At 31.1% G+C, this 26,647-nt stretch overlaps 3 protein-coding genes across 3 annotated transcripts; 2 read left to right on the top strand and 1 right to left on the bottom strand.

Moving 5' to 3' along the window:
• Positions 1–7,395: 7,395 nt before the first annotated feature.
• On the top strand, positions 7,396–11,655 carry LOC114176978 (cytokinin riboside 5'-monophosphate phosphoribohydrolase LOG3-like). The gene is made up of 7 exons (XM_028062186.1): positions 7,396–7,775; positions 8,357–8,454; positions 8,654–8,684; positions 9,071–9,170; positions 10,548–10,618; positions 10,724–10,867; positions 11,298–11,655. The coding sequence occupies exons 1-7, from the start codon at positions 7,656–7,658 to the stop codon at positions 11,391–11,393; spliced, it is 660 nt and encodes a 219-aa protein (XP_027917987.1). The 5' UTR covers positions 7,396–7,655; the 3' UTR covers positions 11,394–11,655.
• A 5,731-nt stretch (positions 11,656–17,386) lies between these two features.
• Positions 17,387–21,778, top strand: LOC114193249 (diaminopimelate decarboxylase 1, chloroplastic-like). Its single transcript, XM_028082976.1, has 8 exons — positions 17,387–17,941; positions 18,075–18,249; positions 18,815–18,964; positions 19,150–19,311; positions 20,094–20,279; positions 20,701–20,823; positions 20,958–21,047; positions 21,401–21,778. The coding sequence occupies exons 1-8, from the start codon at positions 17,445–17,447 to the stop codon at positions 21,479–21,481; spliced, it is 1,464 nt and encodes a 487-aa protein (XP_027938777.1). The 5' UTR covers positions 17,387–17,444; the 3' UTR covers positions 21,482–21,778.
• A 3,021-nt stretch (positions 21,779–24,799) lies between these two features.
• On the bottom strand, positions 24,800–25,700 carry LOC114180620. Its single transcript, XM_028066926.1, has one exon. It carries the CDS (start codon positions 25,572–25,574, stop codon positions 25,077–25,079), a length of 498 nt encoding a protein of 165 aa, XP_027922727.1. The 5' UTR covers positions 25,575–25,700; the 3' UTR covers positions 24,800–25,076.
• Positions 25,701–26,647: the final 947 nt, after the last annotated feature.

Raw genomic sequence — 26,647 nt, 5'->3', positions numbered from 1 at the left:
TGAAATTAATAGGTAAACATTTGATTAGATGGACACATGATTATCTTTCGAATAACATTAACTTTAATTTAATGAAAAGAATGACATTAAATCAATTTAACACTTAATTAAACTTGATTGAACCACAGATAAAAATTGAAAACAAAATAAATCAAAGTCCAAATTGTTTCGGTGTACCCAATAAAATCTTATATCGTTTAGAGGTCAAACAAAATTTAAATATTTTTACCTTTCTCTACCCTTCGACGTAGACAAAATTGTGACGGAACTCAACCCTCCAAAACAGACAATATTTCAGGAATGTGATAATTGTTCCTAACGATGACTGACGAATGAACTTGGATCGGAACCGGAACAAATAAGAACCTGGGTGAATTAATTGACATTGATTAATTAGAATCTAAACATTTGATTACATATGCATTTGGATGGGTATTTGACATTGTTAAGAGAAGAAGATGAAGAATGCGTATGCGTTGATGTTTTGGTGGAAACAGGGGGTGGTTGAAGGAAGAAGGCAAAGAAAGGAGACATTATTATGATGATGATGAGTTGGGTGGAACCAGGAAACGTCGCATCTTGTTTGTGGTGGCGAAAACAGAAGATCCCTACACGTAATTGCTGCATATTTGAGTTAAGTAATTGGCAGAAATAAAAGAAAAAGATAATGGAGGGATAGGAACAGGGGCCAAGTGTCAGAGCCATTGCATTGCACACCACATTCACCATTCACCACACCACTCTACACTCCCTATATCTCATTCAACCCTCATCATTATGCATCATTGCAAGCTTTACAAACTTTTTTTTTTTTAATGCTCTAACCCACCTCTCTTATTACTATGAATCTTTCTTAGCTCTTTATGTATTTATAAATATCAGGTAAATTATAAAAAACACTAAAATAATACAGTAGAGATGAATATGAAAATAATACTAATGCAGAAAGTGCATTTAATAATGTGTAAAGACCACACAAATTTTGATTTATATTCATTTTCATTTTCATACCAATTTAAAAAATTACATATTATTTTATAAAAGGTAGAATTTAAGTCTAACTAAATCTCACAAAACCAGCTTGTAAAGTGAGGTTTGGACTCACTTATATACTATAAACTTGTCTTATCTTTAGTCAATGTTGGATTCCCAACACATCTCCTATGTCAAGATATCAACATCTCGAACACACGAGACTAAATATTAATAAGTGATCCGTTAACGGTCTGATAAGGTTCAAACAAACAATAAATCTTTCGATAATAGGTGACAAAATAAAACTACCAAGACTCAAGCTCACGACTCTTAAACCATGTTAAAAAGTAAATTTTAAATTTAACTCACCCCACAAAATCAATTTATTAAGTGAAATTTGTATCCATTTATATATAATAAATTTGTCTTATCTCTAATAAATTTAAAATCTTCAACACATTTATATTATGCTAGTTTATTTTTTCATTCTACTCTTTTTGCTTCTTCTTTTCCGCTGATATATTGTTCAAGCCTACTAAAATGCAGTGCTCATTTGTGTTTGGTTTCCTTGATGTGCACCGATTTATAACAAAAGAAAAGCACAAAATAAAAAGAAAGAAAACTTAATCAAACTTTTAATGTATTTACTATTGTTTTCAAAGTTTATGTATCTTATATCATATAATCGATAGTTGCTTATATTACATGTACATATAATTGATCGTTATAACATAAAATTAATTATAAAAAAATAATAATACTTTTTTAAATATATATATATATATATTAAATTCAATATTTAAGAAAAATTAATTTACAAGAATAAGGATAGTTGGATCATTTTATAAATATATCACTTTATAGTTTTTTTTTTTAATTTATTCTATCAATTAAATTATTAAGAAATTTTTTATCTTTTTTCTTCACTTTGGTACTTTCTATCTTTTAATTCAAAGAATTAAAATTTTCACCATCTTTCCTTTCTTTCACTTTTCATTCATGAATATCCAATACTTGAAAGTAAATGTTTCTAAAAAAATTGATTACCATAACTCTCCATTTATATATTAATAGGATAATGTATAATTTAAGCAAAATATATGAACATAGTTACATCATACAAATACAAATATTTATAATTCAAAATCATCGAAATAAAGTATATTATAATAAAACACTACACTACATGTTAACCCATCATATGAAATTTTATCCATTTTATGTTCACATGTAACAATATCTACTTCGTATGAAGTGTTCACTTATTTTCACTTAATATCATTTTTCGTACTAAGTATGATCATCACAGTATACACACAAACATACAATAGCAAACTAATGAAATTTAAATATCATATCGGAGTATAACATAATGCATGTGAATCCATATTTATCTAAATAAATCATGCATTTTAGCATAATTTGGAAGGCACTAAGTTATGATAAACAAGTTGCATCAAAGTATAACACTTGACATATCCTAAACCTATCAAATCATATACATATATATTATCTCATACATTTATAGAATCTTTCTAAATCCATCATCCATAAAGGTCATAAAAAAAAAACATATGTCAAATATATGACATTAATAATGTACATACCTTTAGAAATTTGTCGTCAAGACTACAACATAGATTTAAAAAAGAATGTGAATATTATTAATAATATTGAGGATTTGTGTTAGTAGTTACGTATAAATGTTAACACGTAATTGTTGCATTGAACCAACAACCACTGCATTATACAAACATGATGCATGCATTTCCCCTGCATTGGGTATACTTCAATTTTTCTGTTGTTCATGAATGTGGTCCATTGTTAAATAAAGATTCAATCAATTATATGATAATATGTGGATATGATGCCATGATTTTCACTTATCTTTTTCATATAACACCATTTTGTAACACATAAATTGAACACATACTATCCTTTTTCATATAACACCATTTTGTATGAAGAGCAAAAGTTCATAATCTAAAATGTGCAACGAGAGTAAGAGTAACAATGGCGGAAGGTTAATTCTTTTGAATTTATATAAATATATTTTTCTATAATATTTGGTAATATTTAGATCCTTCAAACCGTTTTTACATCAATAAAAAGTTAATATTTTTCTATATTAATTTTGTTATTTTAATAAATCTTTCACTCTTAATCATACTAAAGTTTTAATGGATAAGTCAATTCATGTATCATCAACTCACGTATAGTTTGGATTAATCTATGAATTAATTTATAATGTTTCTCTAAATATACAAATAATATTTGTTTGCTTTCTATTTAAAATATTTCTTTAATGGAAATATTAATACATTTACTAAGCCTTTTTAGACAAACTTTTTTGTCTTAGTCCGTATTAGTAGTATGCACAATTTTTAGACAAACTAAAAAATATTTCATACTAGTAGTTTGCACACTTTTTGTCTTAGTCCCAACATGACGTATATTTTTAAGTTCACAGATTCTAGTTCCTATTAATTATAATATTATAGTACATATATATATATATATATATATATATATATATATATATATATATATATATATATATATAAAGTGCAAATAATGGATGTATGATCGAGGAAGGAAATTAAAAACCTTAAAATTAATAAAAAAATTTAAAAATAATCTATATCTAGTTAATAATTAAACAATGTTTTGAAAAATACCATAAATTAAATATACATATATAACCATGTTGATTAACTTTTGTAATTACGGTGTTAGTATACACAATTTTTGGACAATTTTACCTTTTACTAATATCACTAAAAAAAATTATATTTCCTGTCAATTTTGTTTTAAAATTTTTTTGGTAGAAAATACTTATAAATTTTGTTATGAAAAAAATTTGCAGAAAATTGCTGTCAATTTTTTTGTAAAATATTTTGTATAAAACACTTTTCGCAATAAATTTTGTAGGAAATACTTGCGAATTTTATAATTTTGTAGGAAATAATTATCCACGAAGGAATTATCCGCCAATTAAAATTTTTAGAAAAAATAACAAGAAAAAGTCTTTTCTTACAAATTTTTTCAACGAATCTTCAAGAAAATTTTCATGTAATACGAGATTTTTTAGTAGTGTATATTATTTTTTTCAGTTTTTTGAAATATTTTTTCTACTTCACCTTTTAATTGTTTTGTGAACGTTCTCAATGGACACTTATTTTTATCAATTTGATCTATTGTTAATATATTTTTTATTTTATAAAAAAAAGTAAATACATGTGGATGCACATATACGAATGTGTTTCTAATAATAATAATTAAAAAAATTGTATATATTTATGTCTGCTTTCATTAAATTTGCATTCTAAGATTTAATTTTATTTTTTAAGTCTTCTGTTTTGAAGACAATTTTGTTTTGAGGACAATTTTGTTTAAAATATAGTCAAACTCTAAATATTAACATATATATATTTGAATGTTTAAATTATGTTATTACATGCACATGCCTCTACCTTTTTCTTAACACAATTTTGACATCAATTCAATGCAATAATCATTTCCCCAATTGGTAAACTTTTAGTCCTACCTTGAACAGAACAAGCTGCAGAGACTACAACCTCAAAACTTGTGTAGTAGGAAGGATTTCAGAAAAAAATTCCAAGTATATATGTGCCTTGAATTCCTGTGAATGTACCATAATCAAACCAAACTCAATAGTTTTCATTTTATGACATTAAGGTGAAGCATATTTCAATATCAGTATCATGATACCACCATAGTAAGACAAGCAGCAAACTCACTAACACGCAAAAACATGATGTAACACGCGTGCGAGCATGCAGGAGTTTCACATAAATTTTTATGCCTAAGCTCAATCCCCCATTAAGAGAGTGATTATGAGTTTATAATATCTAAACATAGGGGAAGACAATAAAGTAGACAAAACAGAGGTGTCAATAAAGCTAAACCACAACAGCCAAAAAGGTTATTTGGGGATTGAAACTCAAACTAATATAATAACCCTTTGCTTAAAGGCATCACTTCACTTCTAATAATCCTGCTAAATCAGATATATACAAAATGTCAGCAATCAATCAGAGCCTCCATCAATTCAGATACACTAACCAACCCTATCATGGTTCTGCTATGTTTTTTCTCTAATTTTCTGATTTTTCTCACGTGTTTTTAAAATATATTAATAGATCTTTATTTTGATATTTTAAAATATATAATATTTTTTTTAAATATCAAATTTTGAAGTCACATTAAATTATTATCAAAGGTAGGAATCCAAATGTAAGTCATAAATAGAGTACCGCATAAGAATAAAAATTCATAATTTAATTATGTTTTTGGGTTGAAAGTGGTATCAATGTCTTATGTGATTGGACTTGGATCTTATTGGTGTTGTATCTTTTCGGTAAAATCCTCTGTCAAAACCTAACAATAGTAAGAAAAAATATCATTTTACAGATATTCTATAGAGCCAAGTATATAATGAGTAGATAGATAAAGAAGTGATTTTTGGAGAATATGGTCGAAGAATAGAGGGACTAGAGAGGGATATGGGGAAAGGAAAGGAGCGTGTAAATTAAAAATGAAATGTTTCCTTTACATAGAACAAGAGTATCGAGTAAGGGAAGGTGAAGGTGGTATATATATCAGACACTACAACCCACTTATGTTTTTTCTCAATCATCAATGCACAATGGGAGTCCAATCTACACTAACATTTCCCATTACCCATAACTCTTTGCTCCGTATAAAAAATTTCCTACACAGACTAAATAAGAAAATCTGACAGCAGTGTCCACCGGTGACGATTAATAAATTGTGCCAACCTCACGTTTTATTTTGACGACAAACTCAACTCTTTCTATACAAAAAAAATTGATTTTTCTTGATTTGATGGAGACCCTTTTTCCATTTTAGGAGGCGAAGCTAATGAAAGGCACAAGGGTGGTAAGAATTGTATGTCATTTTTTCATGGTGGCCTTGTAGGGTTAAAGCAGAGACAGTGAGTTCCCACTATGCTGTTCTTTTCAAGGGAAGAATTATTAGTTGTTTTAAAGTGTTTTTGGTGGTTAAGAAGAGGTTTTGTTCTCATTAGTTGAGGAAGCACTGGTGTTTTGGTTGGTTGAAAAGTTATGTATGGAGCGATGACTTTGTTGGTTGATGCAGATAAAGCCCAGCTAAATGATTTCATGACTTTTGGGTAAGAACTGAATGAATGCAAAACATAACAAGTGTCAGGGGTGGGAGGGAAAGAAAAATGGCAATGTTGGTCATAGTCATTATTGACACTAATAAGACTCGTGACTGGGCATCACACCTTGTGTTCTTGGATAAGTCTCTGTTCTCTATGTTCACATCACAGGTCTAAAAACTCAAAAGAAGAACAAGAACATGATTTAAGGAAGAGATAAGGGCAACATGCTGAGATATTAGACCTCAGAATGTCATCTCCACTACTTGTATGTAGATTTGCAACCACATAGGTATGGTCCTCATCAAAATTCACGAAAAAAATCCAAAACATGTCCTTTTTGGAAGAACTTAGTTTCCACTACATACCCCCCTTTCTGCAGAATCAACAATAAACAAATCTATGCTAATTAATTCAACAATCATATTTTAACAATTTTTTTATTACGATCTTAAATCACGTCTTTTATGTGGTTTTCAACATGTCTTTCTCATATAGCCTAAAACTAATTATTATTTTTATGTAACATAAAACAGTCCCTACTGTTTCATTCCAATTTGGGAGAAGGAATTGCTTTAAGTCAAGTCCATTTACGGAATAGTTTAACTTTAATGCATAATCAACATAAATAACTTACTCTTTAAACGAATTATAGATAGTGTTAAATACACGATTTTGTAAATAATGCTATCATGCTCTGTGATCCATTATTAAATGATGATAATAATAAAAAAAATGATACTACGGTAAAAGTCGTATTTAAGTTTATTTTACGCATGGAATGGAGAAAAGTACAATTCCATTATTGAACAAACAAGCATTAACAACGAAAAATTATCGTGTATTTTTACTAGAAAAGAAAAAAAAAGCTCAACCATTATGGAGAGAAAGGTCAAGATATTTTCTATCTTCATATTCAATTAATGACATTATTTCATTTGAAATTCGTATGGAAATGCAATTATCAGAGGGTAACTTCTATATATTGTGAATTCAACATTAAATAATGAGAAATCACCTTATTTTTTATGTATAATTATTTAAAAATTAAAACAGGTGAAAGTGGTATCATATATTTCTATATTAAACTTAAAAATTAATAAGGAGTATTAATTTTAGAGATATTGTAGCGGAAAAATAGTTACTATTTCTGCAGAAATAGAGTTCGGGAGTGGGAGGGTAAGAGTGCGCGCGTGCCAACTGCTATGGCGGTCACGTGCGAAGACCAACATGGTTTTATTATATAAAGGCATGAGACTTCTAAGAGTAGTAGCCAAGCAATCACAGAGTCTTCTCCTAAATTCTCTTTTCTTCTCAAGGAGTGTAATTTTGTTATTGTTGTTACTGCTTCACTCACTCTTACACTTGTTTGTAACAACTTGAAACAGGGGAAGATAGTGTTTGGAACAGAATTTGGATTTTGTGACACTCTTTTTGTTTCACAAACATTACAAAGTCTTTGTGTGACTGTGAAAGATAACATATAACTAACTATCTTCCTTACAACTAACAAATGGAGACACGTTGTGAGATAGCGCATTCAAAGTTCAACAGGATTTGTGTGTTCTGTGGAAGTAGCCCCGGAAAGAAGAGTAGCTATCAAGATGCTGCTATTGAGCTCGGCAATGAACTGGTACGCTGTTTATTCATGTCTTTATTTTCTCTGCATTATGCTTCTGTTTTGTTTTCTTCAACATCTTCAAAACCTTTTCTTTCCTCTATTTTTCTTATGGGTGTTAAATATTTTTCCTCAGAGTGAACTTCATCATGTGTAAGCTCACTTCTTTCTTACATTTTCATTTGGGTATGGCTATTGATTCCCTTGAAACCATAACGCGTGAGTTGGTTATGTTCGCAATGCAAACGATGATGTCTCTTCAGCATTCTGAAACTGTTAAACTTTGAGTGGTTTTTGTTCAGAGCTGGAAGACTCCATTGTTTCTTTTTTCTTGCCTCTTGAGCTTTTGGTTCAGGGGCTCTGAACTGAACACTGTACGGGGTTAGCAAGTGCCTTCTGTTGAGTGATTGAGCTTTGAGGAATAATTTCCCCTTTTACTCTTGCATTTTGAAACATTGAAGAATGTACTCTCAGGGGATTGTTTTTCTATAGTGTCATTCATTACTCTTTGTTTTAGATCATACGCAATCATAACCACCACTATTATTGTTTACTATTCCTAGGGTGACTAATATTATTTTGAATGATGTTGGAAGGTCTCAAGGAACATCGATCTGGTGTATGGAGGAGGAAGCATTGGTCTAATGGGTTTAGTTTCTCAAGCTGTTCATGATGGCGGTCGCCATGTCATTGGGTAAGTAAAATAAACACTCTTTTCCTCACCGTTTTACCTTTTTTTTGTTTCTTTTTAATTCCCCTTTCTCTTTTTTCCCACAAAGTTGTTGGGTAAAAGGCAAGAACAAGGATTCGTAGTCAATGAGTAACCACTGTGTATTTTTTGTTAGTCTCTTTCACTATTGATGCTATATTTGTCTTGTAATTGTCTCTTGCAGAGTTATTCCCAAGACGCTCATGCCTCGAGAGGTATGTATATCTGATTAAACCAGTAGAAAAAGCTTAGCCCCTTTTTCTTCATGCTTTTAAACTTTAAACTATTCCTACTTGTGTTTATTTGTTTATTTAATTTGTTTCTCAACTTCATCAAGGATTCTACTCATGCATTCTATTCCATCCTTCACGACCATGTTGTCAATTCTGTATTTGAAAGCTCACTTTTTTTTCTTTTTTGCGTTTTGTTTTTAGTAACTTGTTTCTGTCGACCAAATGCTTGTGCTGGTGTCTTGTACTGTAGTACTCCACTGGAATAGATTTTGAAAATAGGTTAAATGTATCAGATTTTCATCCCTGCAACTTTCATCATTACTAAATGCTCTTTCTTTGGATTCCTTTGTTTTGATGCTCCTTTGCAGCTAACTGGTGAAACGGTGGGAGAAGTAAAAGCTGTTGCTGATATGCACCAAAGGAAGGCAGAGATGGCCAAACATTCAGATGCCTTTATTGCCTTACCAGGTTAGACTGCGAATATACTTGTTTGCACATTAGAATCAGAGATACACTAACAAAAAGAGGAAAAGATTGTAACCACACTTTAGTTATGTCATATCTTGTTAATATTTTATAAAACAAGTATTAGACAAAAAAATAAAGTGTTTTATAATAGATATTTGAGATATACAAACTTTTTATACAAAGACTAAGAGGATTGATAAAAATAGGTTGAAAGAGAATTTTAAATGGCCATATCTGTGCATGATTGTTTCGAGGCTAGTTAACCGACATGTTTCCCGTTGATTTCTCGGTGTTACTACTACTTGTGTTGCTTTTCAGCAAAATGGTTTTGTCTACAAAAGTTTACAAGCTTTTTAAACTGACACTGGCTTTGTTTGGTGTTTTTTTTTTCTTTGCTAAACCTTTTTGGCTAAACAATTTTAAAGTGCTTACCACGCCTAATTATGGATACTACTTGACAAGGCGTTAAAAACTTGTGTGATGATTTGGAAGGCACGACACGTAATGGATAATGTTGACTAGTGTCCACTTATTTAGTAAACATTGTGGCATGGGGAAAGGACAGGAATTTAGTAATTTTAAAAAAGTGTCTCTAACCAAACCTTCTTTTGTGCCTCTTTTATTCAATTCAATTGACACTGCTGCAAAACCAACTTTCATGGCACATCCCAAGGCTATGATTAGAGATAGCAACCCTTCAAAGCTGGCTGAAAGTGATGTTGACCTTTCATGAACCCTTAATATATATATCTTGGAATATAAATTAAGCTTCTGCAGCTCTGAGCCACTGTGGTTAGGTTCAGGTTGAATATACATACATACACCATTTTCCCCCTCAACTCTGGTTTGGACCGTGACGTGATTCTACAAAACTTCCCTTATTTGATAAAGAGGGAGAGTAAAGCAAGAGAACTTTCACGAGATAACGTTTCCAACTAGCACCTGCACCTGACACGGAATAATGCTTGACCCTTTTCTAAGACTTTTTTAACTGCCCGTTGTTAGCATCCTCAGTGTATAATTCAATGCTGAAAATTAGTGACAGAGAGAGAGAGAAAGAGGAGGCGCTGGAAGACAATGTTGTCATTCACTCTATCTTGGGATGTCCCTCGTACGAAAGAGGATTCCCCAGGAGGGTCAATTCATGATCTCTGATGAACTCTCCCTTGACACTGCCAAATCCATGATTCTGTTTCAACAACAAGTTGGTAGTACTAAATGCTAGAGTCATAGATACCACAGTCATACCTAAAAAACAAACAAAAAAAATAGTTGAAATTTCTATTTCCCTTTTCTATTAAACCCTTTTCAATTTGACTTTCTCATTATATGTTTGTGCTTTCAATTCTTGAAGAGACTCATGAAAATCACATGCAGGTGGATATGGGACTCTAGAGGAGCTTCTTGAAGTCATAACCTGGGCACAACTTGGGATTCATGACAAGCCGGTAATTGACTTGAACATTATGGGAATTATGTTACTCAATGTTTTATGTTCCTTTAGTTGTCTGGTGTTTGCAGCCTAGTTAGGTTTGACGTTCCAAAAATTGTAGGTGGGGTTAGTAAATGTTGATGGATACTTTAATTCCTTGCTGTCATTTATTGACAAAGCCGTGGAAGAGGGATTTATCAGTCCAAATGCTCGTCACATAATTGTATCGGCACCAACAGCAAAGGAGTTGGTGAAGAAATTGGAGGTAATATTTCCTTACTAAAACCATTTTTGCGTATTGTTTAAAATAAAAATGATGTTGACGTTTACCCTTTTGAATCAACCTTATATTGAAAATTCTGGTGAAGCTTTGTGGGCATATTACACAACTCGTTTTCAATTTGATTCTCACAATTTGAAGCAACTGTGTTACATAAAACCACTTTCTCTGATTTCATTGGAAAAGTCACATCAAAACAAAGGTTTCTCTGGTTTCATACTGTATATGCAAACAGGTAAATAAAAGATTTGTAGACGCACAAAACAAAACTTTTGTTGGATGTCCGAGGACATGCACATTTATGTCATGAAGCTTATTCTATGAATTGTATACGTAATCAACTTTTGTTGTGCAAAACTATGCAGTTGAGTAATATGAAAGAAGAAAGTAAGATATTTTTGTGTTTAATTCACAGGATTACGTTCCCTGCCATGAGGGTGTTGCTTCCAAGTTGAGCTGGCAGATAGAACAGCAGCTTGCATACCCTCAAGATTATGACATGTCAAGGTAGTTAGGTTACTTCACGTGCACGGAAGATGAGACCACATAGAATTTTGAAGCTGGAAGAAGTTATATTTTCTATCGCTGTTCTGTTTTCATCCTTTTAATTTCTTGTGTAAATTACCAGGATTGACCTTGATATGTGATACTACTACTCTATTAGTTATTGCCATTACTTGTGAAACTTTGATGATTTTCTTGAAGTTGTAAGTACCTGCTTCTGAACTTACTGTTATTTCTCAATGCCAATTAATTTTTACTCCTGAACAAAATTTTCCATGCACAGTACTTACTCCTTTAGCAATAACTTGAAAGGAGTATAATTTGGTGAGATGATTAAAGCAAATAACTAAGAATAAAGAAAAAACAGTGTCCATGAGTTGATGGAAAGAAAAGAAAGTAGTGTACAGAACCATGGTCCGACTTAAATGTTGGCAAGTGTTAATAATTAAGAATGGGACCAAAAACGAGACAGAAATGTTGCAGAGCTGTCTTGAAGTAACTGGATTTTGAGTTCTAAGAGAGTGACAGAACTAAAGACAACAAACAAGAGGCTAAGTCACTCGACCAGGAAGCAGTGTTGAGTGACCGGGGCCAATTCTTGGGAGGAAGTGCAATGGAAAGAAAGGGTTGCACTCCTCAAATGAGTTGGACCAAGAGAGTGAGGTTTGTGGGACCCTTTTATCCCTCAGCGAATGAGACAGTGCCACGTGTTGGCAGGGACAACATGGGATTCAAAGAAAAAGTTAAAGGGGTCATGTGGCACATGCATCTCAAGACAATATGATGGCCATCTTTGGTCCCCGGTCTCATCTAACAATTGCCAGTGGTTGTATTGAAACAACTGCTTTGTACATTTCAGTGGTTGTGTAGTAGCAGTCATCACTTCTCACGTATTTTTTCCCTTTCATATCTTCAAACTACTGCAAACAGGAATCAAAGGCCTTTCATTATTCCTTCACCACTTCTTATGTTGTTTCTTGAACTAGCCTTAGGATAAACAAATCAAGGATTCAATTACTTTTGCCTCAAGAGAACATGCCTCCAACATGCAACAGAACAAAAAGTGGGGGATTTGACAGACAGAATAATGCATTCATTATCCTCTTCCCTCTCTGAACATTCAAATCCAAAATGTTTTAAAATATGCAGGAAGCAACCAATGCAATGATAGATGGAAGAAAAAGTAATGTGGTAGTACATGAGGACTCGGAAAGCTTTCATCTTTGGGCAAAGAGGAAAAAAGGGCATGGAAAAGCTCCTTTCTTTGTATCAGTCAACTTGTTTAAATTAAAGACCTAGTCTTGGGTATTGACTATATTACACACAGTTGACTGTGCATTATGTAGTGCTAGTTTTGGCAACCTTATACGTCTAGGACCACTATCTTGTGCAAGCACCTTCCAAGGAATATTTTATTGTTATGTTGGGTAACATGGTTTCTATATTATGCTTCAGTTTTCTCAACTTAAAACCACCTTCATTATATTGCCAAATCCCCAAACTTTTTTTACAACAATTTCTTCAACTGTGTCTGTTGGATAAGGAAAATTCGATTCCAAACGATTTCATTGTTTCACCATATGCAGAAATTTACCCATATATGTCCAAATGTATTAGTCTAAACAATGTCGACAATTATCTCTTCTCTTCCTCTGTCCTTTTCTTTTAACCGACAATGGCCCCTTTTTTTGTATTCCATAAAAAGAAATATATGTTATCAAGAGTGTCTTAATCATGGCCATGGCGTTCTTCATAATATTTGAACCCAATGTGAAGACCCACTTTAATGACATTAATTAGCCCATTTTGCATTTTCAATTTTTTTCTATGAAATTGCATATCAAGATCTTAAAATTATCATGAACCTATGATTGGCTTTGTTTATTTTTTAGAATAATCACCTTTTAGAACAATGTCAGGCCAACTTTAGCGCTGCTAATTACTTGTCTAAGATTCATTTACTTACACTAATCCTGAAAAGTGAGATCAACGTGAAAGAAAGAAGTGTCTTTAGAATAATAAGTAATAAATAGTTTATGTATTTTAAAGTAGTGGTGATTATTTCACCTTTTGTTGATTAATTTCTTTGTTAATGTTTAAAAGAGAAAGAAAAAGTTATCAACCTCCTTTGATATTATATAAATAAGAGATCACGTTCAAAGAAAGAATGGTTCAACTAATATTAAATAAAGTTAAACTTAACATGAGCTTTTGGTCTTAAAAAGTTTGAAGTCACACAAAAACATTTTGTGACAGAGAATAACTTCAATATCCTAACAAAATCAAAGTAATGTTAAAAAAACCACCTCGTATCAAATAAATCAAAGACATAAAGGAAAGAAAAATATATGTAGCCCACTTTTGGGGCACACGTAAATCTTTACATGTTTAACCACTTTCAACGCCAAAGAAAAACCCTCGATCGTAATAAATTATTCGACGATATTTATAGTTACTTTTTCAATACACTTTTCTTAATGTATTTGTATTATTCATCAAAAAATTTTATTAAATACAGAATAAAATCATAAAAATTATGATTTTTAATAAATTTAAATTAATAATAGAGCCTGTTTAATAATATTATTGTTCCTACTAGGAATTGTCGAACAATTATTAAGGGGAGTTGACACTTTTTGAATATGTGATAACGTGTAATCTATAACTATATATAAAGGGGATTCCCTCTTTTGTGTCCACATTTCATAATTCCAACTTTACCCTTTATAATTTAATTATTTATTAAATTTTTAAAAATTAATGGTTATTTGTATAAGTTTTTATAAAATTATTTACTTATCTCCTTTTTCTTTTTTTCTCTTACTATTCATCAACAGTTATTTTTTTCTTATTTTCTCCGTACATTTTATTTTATTTTTTATAAATATACTTTTATTTTATTTATTAACTTAATAACATTACAACATCATCAATTATTAATATAATTCAAAAAAATGTGTACACACAGGCGCGATAGCGCCTGTGTTTACACTAGTAAGTATGAATGTGAATTGATACTTCATGAGTACTGTGTAGTATATATAGAAATATTGAACCCAAAAATATTGAATAAAGACCTTAAGAGATAAAAGATAATGACACTTGGGTATAATTTTGAATACTCCATATAAAAGATATTGAATAATTTTTAGAGGAGTTGAGTTAGGAATGTCAAAAAAATTCGTACCCGCGGGAATCCGCGGATAAAACCCGCAACGGGTAGGAAATGGATATTAAAAATGGATACCCGTTACCCGCGGGTATGGGTATTTTTGATACCCGCATGTTAACGGGGCGGGTACGGGTATCATAGTATCCGTACCCGTGGATACCCGTACCCGCTAAACTTTACCTTATATATATATATATATATTAGTAAACAACATTATAAGTCTTCATCCAATAATGGTGGTCAGATTCTTACCCCACAAATGAGTAAATTACTTCACTTAGATATTTTAATTAAGTGATTGTTAGAAATTTTTACTGAACTTCTTATGTTTTAAGGCTCTTCTAGATTAAAATTGGACAACATGAAACTTTATACAATGTTGCAAGAGGTGGACATTGATGAAGTTAGTAATTTCTTTAATATTTTATTCAAAAATAAACTACAATATAAATTGGTAGTGATTTTTTATTTGTTTGTTTTTCAAGAATCAATAGGAGAAAAGGGACTTGTTGATCTAAGCACTAATTATGGTTAAATATTTATTTTTTAAAATAATTTTGTAAATACCCGCGAATACCCGTGGATACCCGCAGATATGAAAAAAATAGACGGGTACCCACATAACGGATACCCGACGGATATGAGTAGGGGTACGGAACAAATATTTATCCAGCAGGTAGAGTACGGGGGAACTACTACCCGTACCCTACCCGCCCCGTTGACATCCCTAAGTTGAATACTCCATATAAACTGGCTTTGAAACCTATGTAGAATTATACTTCCTCAATAATGTATAATAACTAAATGAGAAGTTTTACTTAATTCTTTTATAATAAATGATAGAGATTATACTGTGTTTTAGTTATTTTTTTCACAAGGTTCAATGCTACTAACTAAATTAATTGTCAACATTATATTAGTATTATAAATTGTTTTGGGTTATTTTTAAGCAATACTTTATTTTTCAGATATTGTGAATAAAAAATTGGGGTGAAGAACTGAGGCTAAAATTATGAACACTTTATGCACATGATATGACAACAAAAATAATCAATTTTTTTGTTTTGAAATTCTTAGAAATTAGTTAATTGGAATTTAAAGAACATTGGAGGATAATCGCATTTCAGGATACACAAGATCAACATTATTAATTCATCTGTTTAGATGAAATTGCAAAATGAAAAATTCCACTTTAAATAAAAATAAATAAAGATTACTATCTATTTGGTTTGAGAAAGCATTTTTTTACATTAATTTTTTGAAATTCTTTTCATTTTCAATTTCATAAGATTCTGAAAACGTTTTTAGTTGCAACGTTTGCTTTCTATGTTTGGAGAGTAAAAAATGTATTGTGAACAGAGAATATCTGATTTCAACGCCTTCTTTTCTTAATATTCAGCACATTAAATTAAAAAGAAAGAAAAAGAAAAAAAAAACTAAGTTGGAAATTATGTTTCTTAACCTTCTCAATCTTGCAAAAATCCATTGGGCTGACAAAAACGATGTGTTCATTTAGTCTATAGATACTGGACCAGCAAAGAAATGTAAATATTTGGGCTCTTTTTTGTGCTTTCCAATGGGCCAATACTACATAGAAGTAGGGGTTTTTCTTCCTGCACCCCCAGTTTTTTTCCTGCACCTCCAAGTTTGACTGTGAAGACTATTATATCCTTCACAAAAATAAAAATAAATTATAAATTAAATATTTCCGCATCCCGCACCCCAAGAATGAAATTCAGTATCCCGATTTTTGAAAGTCGGTAACACCGATTTCTAAAAGTCGGTACCCCAATTTTTGTTTTTAATTTTTTTTATATATATTTTTATATATTTTAAAATTATATTTATATATCCGGTTTCTAAAAGCCGGTAACACCGGTTTCTAAAAACCGGTAACCCCAATTTTTATTTTTAATTTTTTATATATATTTTTATATTTTTTAAAATTATATTTATATATAATTATATTATTTATATTAAGTTTAAGAAAATTTCTAATAATTTTATTTACATATTTTTAGTTGTATATTTTTATTGTTTAAAAATAAAAATTAATTTGATGCATGTTGGTTGATAAAAGTGATTAAGGTTCTATCTCTGGTCATTATAAAATTATTTCTCAATAAATCATCAATAAAGTATTAAAGTAAAAAGAAAAGTAAGGAGATAAATTATTATCTCAATATTTGTCATAAATCATTAATATTTTATTATGGTTTATGTATCTTAAATTTATGATTTTTTTTCCAAATTAAGTTTTACCCAAATTAGTATGAACCCTAATTATGATTTTAGGAATATTTTTATCAAATTGCCACGAATTTTAATTATATTTTTACCCAAATTAGTACAACCTTAAATTATGAAATTTAAAGGTTGTTATATTTTCTGCTGAAATGGTAAAATTTATGAATATATCTTGGGTTGCATTACAAATTCTGTTATACATAATGAATTAGTTGGATAACCATGATCTGAAGTAGAAATTATAATAACTCTGTTGTGTGAATTCAATGATTTAAAAATATTATAAATTGAAAAGTGCATATGTGAATCACTATATAAAAATTGTTTAAATAAAAAAAATGAAGAACTTTTTATTTAATTATAAAATTAATTTATATATTAAAAAAATTAATTTTTATTTAACACCGACTTCTGAAAAGTCGATAACTACAAACCAAAAGGGTAACAACGGAATTATGAAAAAGTTGGCGTGTAGGAAGAAAAATACGGGGTGCAGGAAGAAAAACCTAGAAGTAGCCCTCTTGTTTTGGTTTAGCTTTAGGAAAGAAAAAAAAAAGCAACATGGACGAGGGTTTTGACATGTGATTTTCCTTGCAACTCATTGTCTTGTCGGCAAAATCATTCATCTAACACACTGCAATGGCAGGCTCACACCTTCTTTCTCACTCTCATTCCCTTCCCAAAACCTATAACCACTCCTTTAACCAAAACCCTTTATCTCAAAAGCTTCTTCTACCCCTCAAATTCAAAGCCACCCTCAGACCGCGTGCTCTCAGGGCTGTTCTCTCCCAGAAAGCTGCTCAAACCGCGGTAGAGGACTCAAAGAAGGCTCCTTTTCAGCACTGTTTCACCAAATCCGAAGATGGGTATCTCTACTGTGAGGGCCTCAAGGTACATGACATCATGGAATCTGTTGAGAAAAGGCCTTTCTATCTTTACAGCAAGCCCCAGATAACTAGGAATGTTGAAGCCTATAAAAATGCATTGGAAGGGTTGAATTCTATAATTGGGTATGCCATTAAGGCCAACAATAACTTGAAGATTCTGGAACATTTGAGGCACTTGGGCTGTGGAGCTGTGCTTGTTAGTGGGAATGAGCTGAGATTGGCTCTTCGTGCTGGCTTTGATCCCACAAGGTTCGATAAAATCAACCGATTAATGTGTTGTTGTGTTTTTTCTACCCACATTGCATGTTGTGTGGCATTCTTGTTTTTTTGTGTTGTTAAGAGTTTCATGTATTCTTAGTTTTTTTCTGGGTTGAATGGATAGGTGTATCTTTAATGGGAATGGTAAAATCTTGGAGGACTTGGTCTTGGCTGCCCAAGCAGGTGTGTTTGTCAACATTGATAGTGAGTTTGACTTGGAGAACATTGTAGAGGCTGCAAAAAGGGCTGGAAAGAAAGTCAACGTTTTGCTTCGGATTAATCCTGATGTAGATCCACAGGTGTGTTGTTGTCCAAGTTTTTGCTAGTCATGTTTGATTCATGAATCTTGTAATTTTTGCAGATTAGGTGTTATTGATAGGCAACTGTAGTTGAACAGATCGAAAGAGGCTTCCATTGAAAAGAATAAATGTTTAATTCTTTAAAATGTGTTTCTGTTATCAGGATTAATGCGGCTAAAATAAGTTTTCTGATGTTGAAGAAATGGAACATGGTTAATGAGACTCTTCTAGTTTCTAATCAATGCATTGCTCAGGGCATTTGATTGCAAACAGCTTTGCTTAATTTCAACAATTAATTGTCAATGTGCTCAGGCAATTACATATTCCATTCATACGATATCTTCCTTTCACTGACATTATAAAATCCCCCATTTCGGCACTTATAGCAGTTTCCTTTACTCTTCATGCATTTATCATCACTGTACTAAAACTTTTCTGTATTAATTGTGATTGACTGGTTAGTGCACAGTTCACCATTGGGGAGACCTGAAACCTCGAGCTCTCATCTGCATAATTTATGTTTGTTATTTGAAAATGTTTAAACTTCTAACTTTGTTATCCTTAGGTCCATCCTTATGTTGCCACCGGGAATAAGAACTCTAAATTTGGCATTAGAAATGAAAAGTTGCAATGGTTCTTAGATGCAGTGAAGGAGCATCCTAATGAGCTCAAACTTGTAGGGGCCCACTGCCATCTCGGTTCAACAATCACCAAGGTTAGATGGAAATTAATATTCTTTTGGTGATTTTATTTTTGTTTCCGTATATTAAGTTATACACCTTTTTTATTTTTATTTTTTGTGTACAACATTCTTGCTTAGGTTAATTTCAATTTGCACTACTTTATGTTGATTCTTAATCTTTATCTAAATATAGCTGTTTCCTTGTTCCACTCTTTCAGGTAGACATTTTCAGGGATGCTGCCACCATTATGGTCAACTACATTGATCAAATCCGAGCTCAGGGTTTTGAAGTTGATTATTTAAATATTGGAGGAGGACTTGGGATAGATTATTATCATTCTGGTGCCATCCTTCCTTCACCAAGAGATCTCATTGACACTGTGAGGACTTGGCCCATATATCATTTCATCTTTACATTTTATATGTAATTAAGTTTGCAATTGCTTTCTAGCATAATGAATATCACTAATGAGCATTACCTGATAAATAGATGTTCTTAATGTTGCAATGTTGTACAATTAAAATTAGCATTTACCATTTTTCTAATTTTGAGATGCACACAAACGTGATAAATAAGTTATTTTTGAGCTAATGTTAAATTCCTGATATATGTTTTTGTTACAGTATTTGAGGAACTTGATTAATGTCATTGAGAATTTTTTCATTAATTATGGTTGTTGAAAGATGCTATAGTACAAAGGACCCAATTATCTCATCAATTACAAGATTTCATTTGCCAATTGTGATCTGAAGTTCTTAGCAGTTCTCTTGTTTTATTGAGATAGAAGCTTTCATGTATGTTGAATTTTCATAGCAGTAACTATTGGACCTTTTGATGTGCAAATGACTGGTGCTGGAGGTCCTCATGACATGAGCATAGTTTATGTGTGATAACTGATAGATAAGCAGTTCGTATTAATCATGTTGATTTGATAACATCTCACGTATTTGCTGAAAACACATACTATGAACACATTTTCACACATATGTTTGTAAGTGTTATGTATCATAAGGAGCACATGCTTCTGCACTGCCAATTTATATTAGTCTTTGAGCTGTTATACCGCCCCTTTATAGCAGAATAAGTAAATTGGACTGTGTTTTATTAACTGTGTAATGCTATACCTGCTAATATCAATTTTTTGTTTCGTGGTTGGAGTAGGTACGAGATCTTGTTCTTTCCCGTGGTCTTAATCTCATCATTGAACCAGGGAGATCACTCATTGCTAACACATGTTGCTTAGTTAACCGGGTGACAGGTGTTAAAACTAATGGATCTAAAAACTTCATTGTAATTGATGGAAGTATGGCAGAACTTATCCGCCCTAGTCTCTATGATGCTTACCAGGTATGTACTACAAGTGCCAAAGGTTTGTTATATCTTCTAATCAATACAATCAATATTGGTGTGGGTGTTTGACAGAAACTAATGAAGAATTCTAGGCCCTATGAATGGTTGTGTTTCCAGTATCATATAATGTACTCTTAAAACTTGCTCAACATGATAACACATATTGGAAAACAACAATATTTATTTTTGGATTTGGATCTCACCATGCCAAAGCATGCAATAGCATTTCTGGTTCTGTTTTTCCAAATCTGGTGGAATCTTGACACTATTGATTGGAAAGCAGATTAGAAGTGAACTCGATTAGATTTAGCATGTTCTAAAGAAACTTCCTGGATGGCACAAGGTCATTTTAGCTATACCTTGTGTTAATTTATGTTTATGTGAATGTTTAGAAGTGACATCTAATTTTTGTGTGCAGCATATAGAGTTGGTTTCCCCTGCCCCATCAAATGCTGAGAAAACAACCTTTGACGTGGTTGGCCCAGTCTGCGAGTCTGCAGATTTCTTAGGAAAAGAAAGAGAACTTCCTACTCCAGCCAAGGTAATATAATATTTTTTTCTTAAATTTAAATTGAACTACATGCTTAAATAATAAATGTGCATAATTATACAAAACAAAGAAGATGACAACAATGCTAACTTGTTTAAACTATCTCATCTGAATTTTATTGTCAGGGTACTGGTTTGGTGGTTCATGATGCTGGCGCATATTGCATGAGCATGGCATCAACATACAATCTAAAGATGCGGCCTCCTGAGTATTGGGTATGGAGTTGCTTTTCTCCACTTGCTAACTTCTTTGAGCAGGCTTAGGGAGTAGATTTTTCAGTGAACATGCCTTTTGATAATCGTCAATGAACTTATAATATCAGGAAAACCTTTCTGAATATGAATAAGATTTTTGCAACGATTTTTTCTTTGGCAAAATCATTTGAAGTTCTACATGTTTTGAGAAAATACATTATATAAAACGAGGATACTGCTTGTTATAATCAAACGATTGAAGCCAATCAATTTGCTCACTTTGTAGAATACCATGCAGGTTTTGAACACAATCAATTTTAACTCATCTTGATTTGTTATAAAGCATGAGATTTTTATTCTGTAAACTATTTCAGGTTGAAGATGATGGATCAGTGAGCAAAATAAGACACGGAGAGACTTTTGAAGACCACATTCGGTTTTTTGAGGGCCTTTGAGCTGGTAATTCATCCTGTAGGAAAGGAAGCTGGAAAATTGTTGTGTATTTTGGATTTTGGATCTTTCCTAGTCACTGAATGCATCACTCTTTTTTCTTGTTTTTCTTCTATTCTACTTCAATAAAGTTGACTTTGGTTAGATTATACACTGCAGTTAATCTTTTAGTCTTTGGTTGTTAGTGTGTAGATCACCGTATCTATGAAGAAAAAAAAATCAGGGTGTGAATGTGTTCCTTAAATCTATCGATTGAACTCTGAAAGTTTGTATATATTTAAGACTCCAATATGTGTGTTGTACTTTTGTTTCCTATTTGACCATCTAGTGCATCTTTGACGTTAAACGTAACAAGCTTTTTTGCAAAAGCAACAACGTTGTAGCTTCTCATTTTGTGCCTTGGAAGTGGGAAACCAAACACACCATTAGATTCGTTTTCAATTTGAGTTATACCAGACGGTAGTAGCTTCAAAGCTACTGAGTTTTTTTTTTTTTTATTTCTTTTAATTTATGTTTATTCGTTGATTTTTTGAAGTGTCGTTCATTTAAATTTTCTTTAGTGGTAAAGCTTAAGTAAACGGGAAAAATAAAATCTTTGAAGACTCCAACTAATTTAAATCCTACTCGACTCTATCTAAGAATGTTCTTTTTCTAATTCAAATGTGAATACAATCTTTAATTAATATGATGATGAAATGTTAAGACATTATATATTTCTTACGAGGAAAAGAAAAAATGATTTCAGTAAACATATTTAATTACATTAAATAAGGATTAGAAAATAAAGCTTAGGAACATATAGATTTTAAGTGATGACACTGACAATGTCTAAAGCTTAGGAACTAATTTAGGGTTTACTTTTGTCAATTTTTTTGTGAGTAGTTTTGGTGAATTTAAGGGGTCCTACCATTTTAGCATATGAAATGAAACCTCTTAAATTTTCGGTGGACATTTTAGCGTTTGATACTGTACAATTAAAGAATCGTGAGTACGTGTGTACTGTGGATTTACTGAAATTAATTGGTGTTGTACGTTTTGTGAATGGGATTCATCTTCCTCCTTCTCCTCTTAACCAAAGTCTGAACCATGGAATCGTGATTTGCTCTTTTTCATTTTTTCGGTTCTAATGTTAATGAGATATGAGCCGAATTAAATAAAGTATTGATATCACTCTGAATCTAAAATTTGAAGACAATGAGTTTATGAAATTTTATCTTTATATAATACTATACTTTTTTATTTCTGACTAATATGAGACTTAGACTCGTACTTAAATTCTCAATACTAATTTATCTATACTTAATAGAAACGAAAGATAGTTGTTAACATATTAAAATTTTAGTGTCATCGTTTGAAGGGATAATTAGTGTGAGATTAGATTTCAACGTTATAATATTTTTTTATCATTCAACTTTTATTTTGAGTTTAAAATAGGGGATTAAAAATAATTTTTAAAATTAATATAAATTTACATTAATAATAAAAAATTGGATAATATTCATCTTCTTAATTTTTTCTTATCAATTGTGTTATTTTTCTCCAGGAAAACGCGTATAATTTATTTTCATAGGTCAGTCATGTCATGACTTCTAGGCTATGTTTGTCTTTGCGAATATAAAATACACACTACCTTCTCGTCTTTTATTTAAGATTTTCTAGAACGAGAGAATTCGTGTTAAAAAATATTTTTGAACTATTCTTTAAAGAAAAAGTAAAATATAATTTTTAATTTAAAAAATTCTCCAATTAAATTTTTTAAAACAAGTTATGTTATTTTCGTCTTTCTTAATTTGAAAATACGTTATTTTTATTTTTAATGTGTATTTTTTTACGGTTAACTGTTATTTTAACGTCAACTTTTCTGGATAAAGAAATAAATAAATTTAAGTTAGAGGGACAAAAATAAAATAATTAAAATCAAATTATTATTTTTGAGGTGTGTGCGGATAGGGAACACGAAAATATTCGTATTCTTTAAAAACTAGCGAACACACATGCGCTGTTGCGCTTGTGTATTCGTATTTTTTAATTTTTAAGAAATTTAAGATCAATAACAAATATATAATTTTTAAAATAGTTGTTAAATATAAAATTAAAAAAAATATATGTAAAAAGAAAATTTAAATAATGATTTAAGACAAAAGAGATTTGTAGAAAAATGATTAAAAGTAAATTATTTATAAAATAATTAATTTTTAAAATAATTAAGGGTAAAACAGGTATTATGAAACATGGACATAAAAAGAAGAATCTCTTTTATTATTATAGATACAATATTAAACGGAAAGTGTTAAGTAAAAGTAAGAAAAAAAATTGACTTGGCAATAACATTCACCTTGTACAACGTTTTTTAGTATATAAATAAGAAAAAAAATTGAGGTGAGGGGAGTTGAAAAATTATACATAACTATTTTCTCCATTTTATTTATATAGGTTCTTTTCTTAACAATATTATTTTTTTATTTATTATTCCTTTTCTTTAATTTTCCTCTTATATCTCTCATCTATTCAGCTCACAGGTGGACCTTTGTCATCATCACTCACTCTAATCCATTCTATGCTTGCCTAAAAATACCACAAAATTCGTAATTACTTTTGAAGACACTTTATATCATACATAACTACCATTTTGGGAATGATTTGTTAGGAGAAACTAATCATCTCATAAAGTTAAGTTATTAAAAATCTCAAAATAAATAATTATTTTTTAAAGCTAAAAGCCCTTACATCATAAATTTAAAAATCATTATTTTCCTAAGAAGTTATTCCGAAATATGCACTACATGCTTTATTAGTATAAAAGTGCAATAAAAATAATGTATAAATATCATTATTTATGTGATAACCTAGAAGTTAAAAAAGTGTTTTTCTAGGTTTATTTAAAGAAAATTACTTATAAATAACATGATTTTTTTTTCTAAGAAGTGTTATCTAACCAACAATCTATTATAAGTTTGGATTCTCTATTCTTCTGTAGTGACTTTAAAATATACCGATGATCATTAAATTTAAAATTTTAAAATATATTAAAATTATTTTTAAAATACATAGTATAATTTTAATCCTCATAATATACTACAAAAATAACTCAACAGATAAAACGGATTCCCCTGTTACCCGTGTATTCCGCAAACGTATTTAATTTCTTTTCTTATGTCTTCTTTTCTTCCGATCCTACTAAAATTTCCTACAATTCATTTCACCATACTTTGCCTTTTGTCTCTGCAACACCATACCCTTTTCTCCTCACTCAAACCCAAAACCTTTTTGACAAATCGAAAAACAAAAAACAAATGATGTAAGACTAAAAAACAAGTACAAGATGGACACAAAACTACAGATATCATAAATACAAAACCAAACCTTTTTTTGAGGTAGTTGAAAATAGTTAATTACAAGCATGAGTGATTCTTCCTTCAGACACTCAAAGTGAAAGAGACTTATATATCTTCCTAGATAACTTATCAAACAAGAATGGTCCAAAAAGAAGAAAGAAAAAATTGTTGATGAAGAGCACAAGACGAACTCTTTCTAACAGAGCTAGGTTCCTAAAATTGAAAAAAAAAAAGTTGTGGAATGGAATCAGATTAAAAAAAAAAATCAATCTTCAAAACCAATTTTCTTCCAAATGGCATTTCTAACACTGCGCAAATCCCTACCTTTGAGGGTTCTCCCTTTTCCTTCATGCACAGAGAGAGAAGCTCCTCTGTTCCTAGCAAGATACTCGTGAGGGGGCACTCGTTCGCCACCATCATTATCATCATCGTCATCATCACCACTCGCAGAATCTCTGTTCTCGTGCTCCTCATAGTTCTCCTTCAAAATCTTTGACCAATCCGGAATATTCACCGGCATTGAGGATGATGCAACAGGGTTCACTCGGCCACCACCACCACCACCCTCCACCTTTTTAAACCCTTTCTTACCAGATCGTGACCACTTCTTCGACTCTGTTACAGTGTTGGTACTGTTCCAGTTCCACACCTCAGCTTCATCCAATTCCATGTCACCACCTTCTATGGCTTTTGCCTCCAAATCGCTGCTCGATGATGCAAACATGGAACTCACCTTCGAAAGGAAACCCTTCCTTGACGCCATTGAAGCTCTCGATCAAAGAACCTCTCAATAATTGATGTCTATTTCTCTCTCTCTCTCTCTCTCTCTCTGTTTTTGGCTATGTTTTTGCGATTTTCACACTCTTGACTATTCCTTCTTCTCATTTATATAATAGCTTTTTGGCTGTTAAAGGATAAAGCTAATCAAATCCACTTTTTCTCTATTATAGGGCTCACTACACGCGTTACAATTAATTAACAAATATTAACTGTAATATAACTATACAAAGGGTTGTCCTCACGTGATTTTACACGAACCCTTCCGTTAATGTTTCGGATCCAAATATTTACCTCGTGATCACACCTTCCCCTTCAATCTTAAATTCCTTGCACACCAGAGAAAAAGATAAATATGGAGCGAATGATGCATGCACATGAAAGAAAAAGTCACATTCTACACATGATTTAGCTAGAGTTTTAAAAACCGCTACGTAACTTTCGAAAGTGAAGAATTGTCATTCGCTGAAAAAGTTTTGCCGTAGTATTCAAAACTTAGACATATCTTGTCCATGAAATCGCTCATTTGCATAGTCATGAAATCGCTCATTGGCATAGTCTTACCAAGTATATGTTAGAGTCCATATTTTCTATTAATTTTTTTTGTGTTGTTCTGTTGAGTATTAAAAATACAGTAAATTAATATTTTGAATATTTTTTTAATATATTTTAAAATTTTAAAATTAATAATAATCAGTGTATCATAAAAATACAGTAAAAAAATAACACAGAAAAACCTAAAAGAAAATTCAAATTCGTATATGTTAGTGCTAATTTAATTAAAATAATAACATAGCTTTTTTCTTTTTATAAATATAGAAACGAAGAGAAAGGAGATAGAGAAACATAGAGTTATCCGATTTCCATGAGTGAGACACTTGAACCAATGGGATCTCTGTTCGGCGACTGAATACAGTTAAAAAATTACTAAAAATAAAGCATTTCGATTGCCTTTTAATAAAGGTTAAGAGCGAGTTTTTATTTTTTTTTTCGCATACAAACAATTTTTCCTTCCTTGTGTCACGTATTTTAGAAGAAAAAAAAAATAAGAAAAACGTA

The sequence above is a fragment of the Vigna unguiculata genome, chromosome 1, assembly GCF_004118075.2.
Source record: "Vigna unguiculata cultivar IT97K-499-35 chromosome 1, ASM411807v1, whole genome shotgun sequence".
NCBI classification, from domain to species: Eukaryota; Viridiplantae; Streptophyta; class Magnoliopsida; order Fabales; family Fabaceae; genus Vigna; species Vigna unguiculata.
Note: the sequence above shows the minus strand (reverse complement) of the source record. Positions and strands in the feature narration are given on the sequence as shown.

What these genes read in the sequence shown, in the direction of transcription:
- LOC114176978 (XM_028062186.1), top strand. Translation starts at nt 7,656, where the DNA reads ATGGAGACACGTTGTGAGATAGCGCATTCAAAGTTCAACAGGATTTGT. An exon ending in TTGAGCTCGGCAATGAACTG is followed by an intron (nt 7,776 to 8,356) that starts GTACGCTGTTTA and finishes TGATGTTGGAAG; the next exon opens with GTCTCAAGGAACATCGATCT. An exon ending in AGTTGGTGAAGAAATTGGAG is followed by an intron (nt 10,868 to 11,297) that starts GTAATATTTCCT and finishes TTTAATTCACAG; the next exon opens with GATTACGTTCCCTGCCATGA.
- LOC114193249 (XM_028082976.1), top strand. Translation starts at nt 17,445, where the DNA reads ATGGCAGGCTCACACCTTCTTTCTCACTCTCATTCCCTTCCCAAAACC. An exon ending in TCGGTTCAACAATCACCAAG is followed by an intron (nt 18,965 to 19,149) that starts GTTAGATGGAAA and finishes CCACTCTTTCAG; the next exon opens with GTAGACATTTTCAGGGATGC. An exon ending in GTCTCTATGATGCTTACCAG is followed by an intron (nt 20,280 to 20,700) that starts GTATGTACTACA and finishes TTTTGTGTGCAG; the next exon opens with CATATAGAGTTGGTTTCCCC.
- LOC114180620 (XM_028066926.1), bottom strand. Translation starts at nt 25,574, where the DNA reads ATGGCGTCAAGGAAGGGTTTCCTTTCGAAGGTGAGTTCCATGTTTGCA.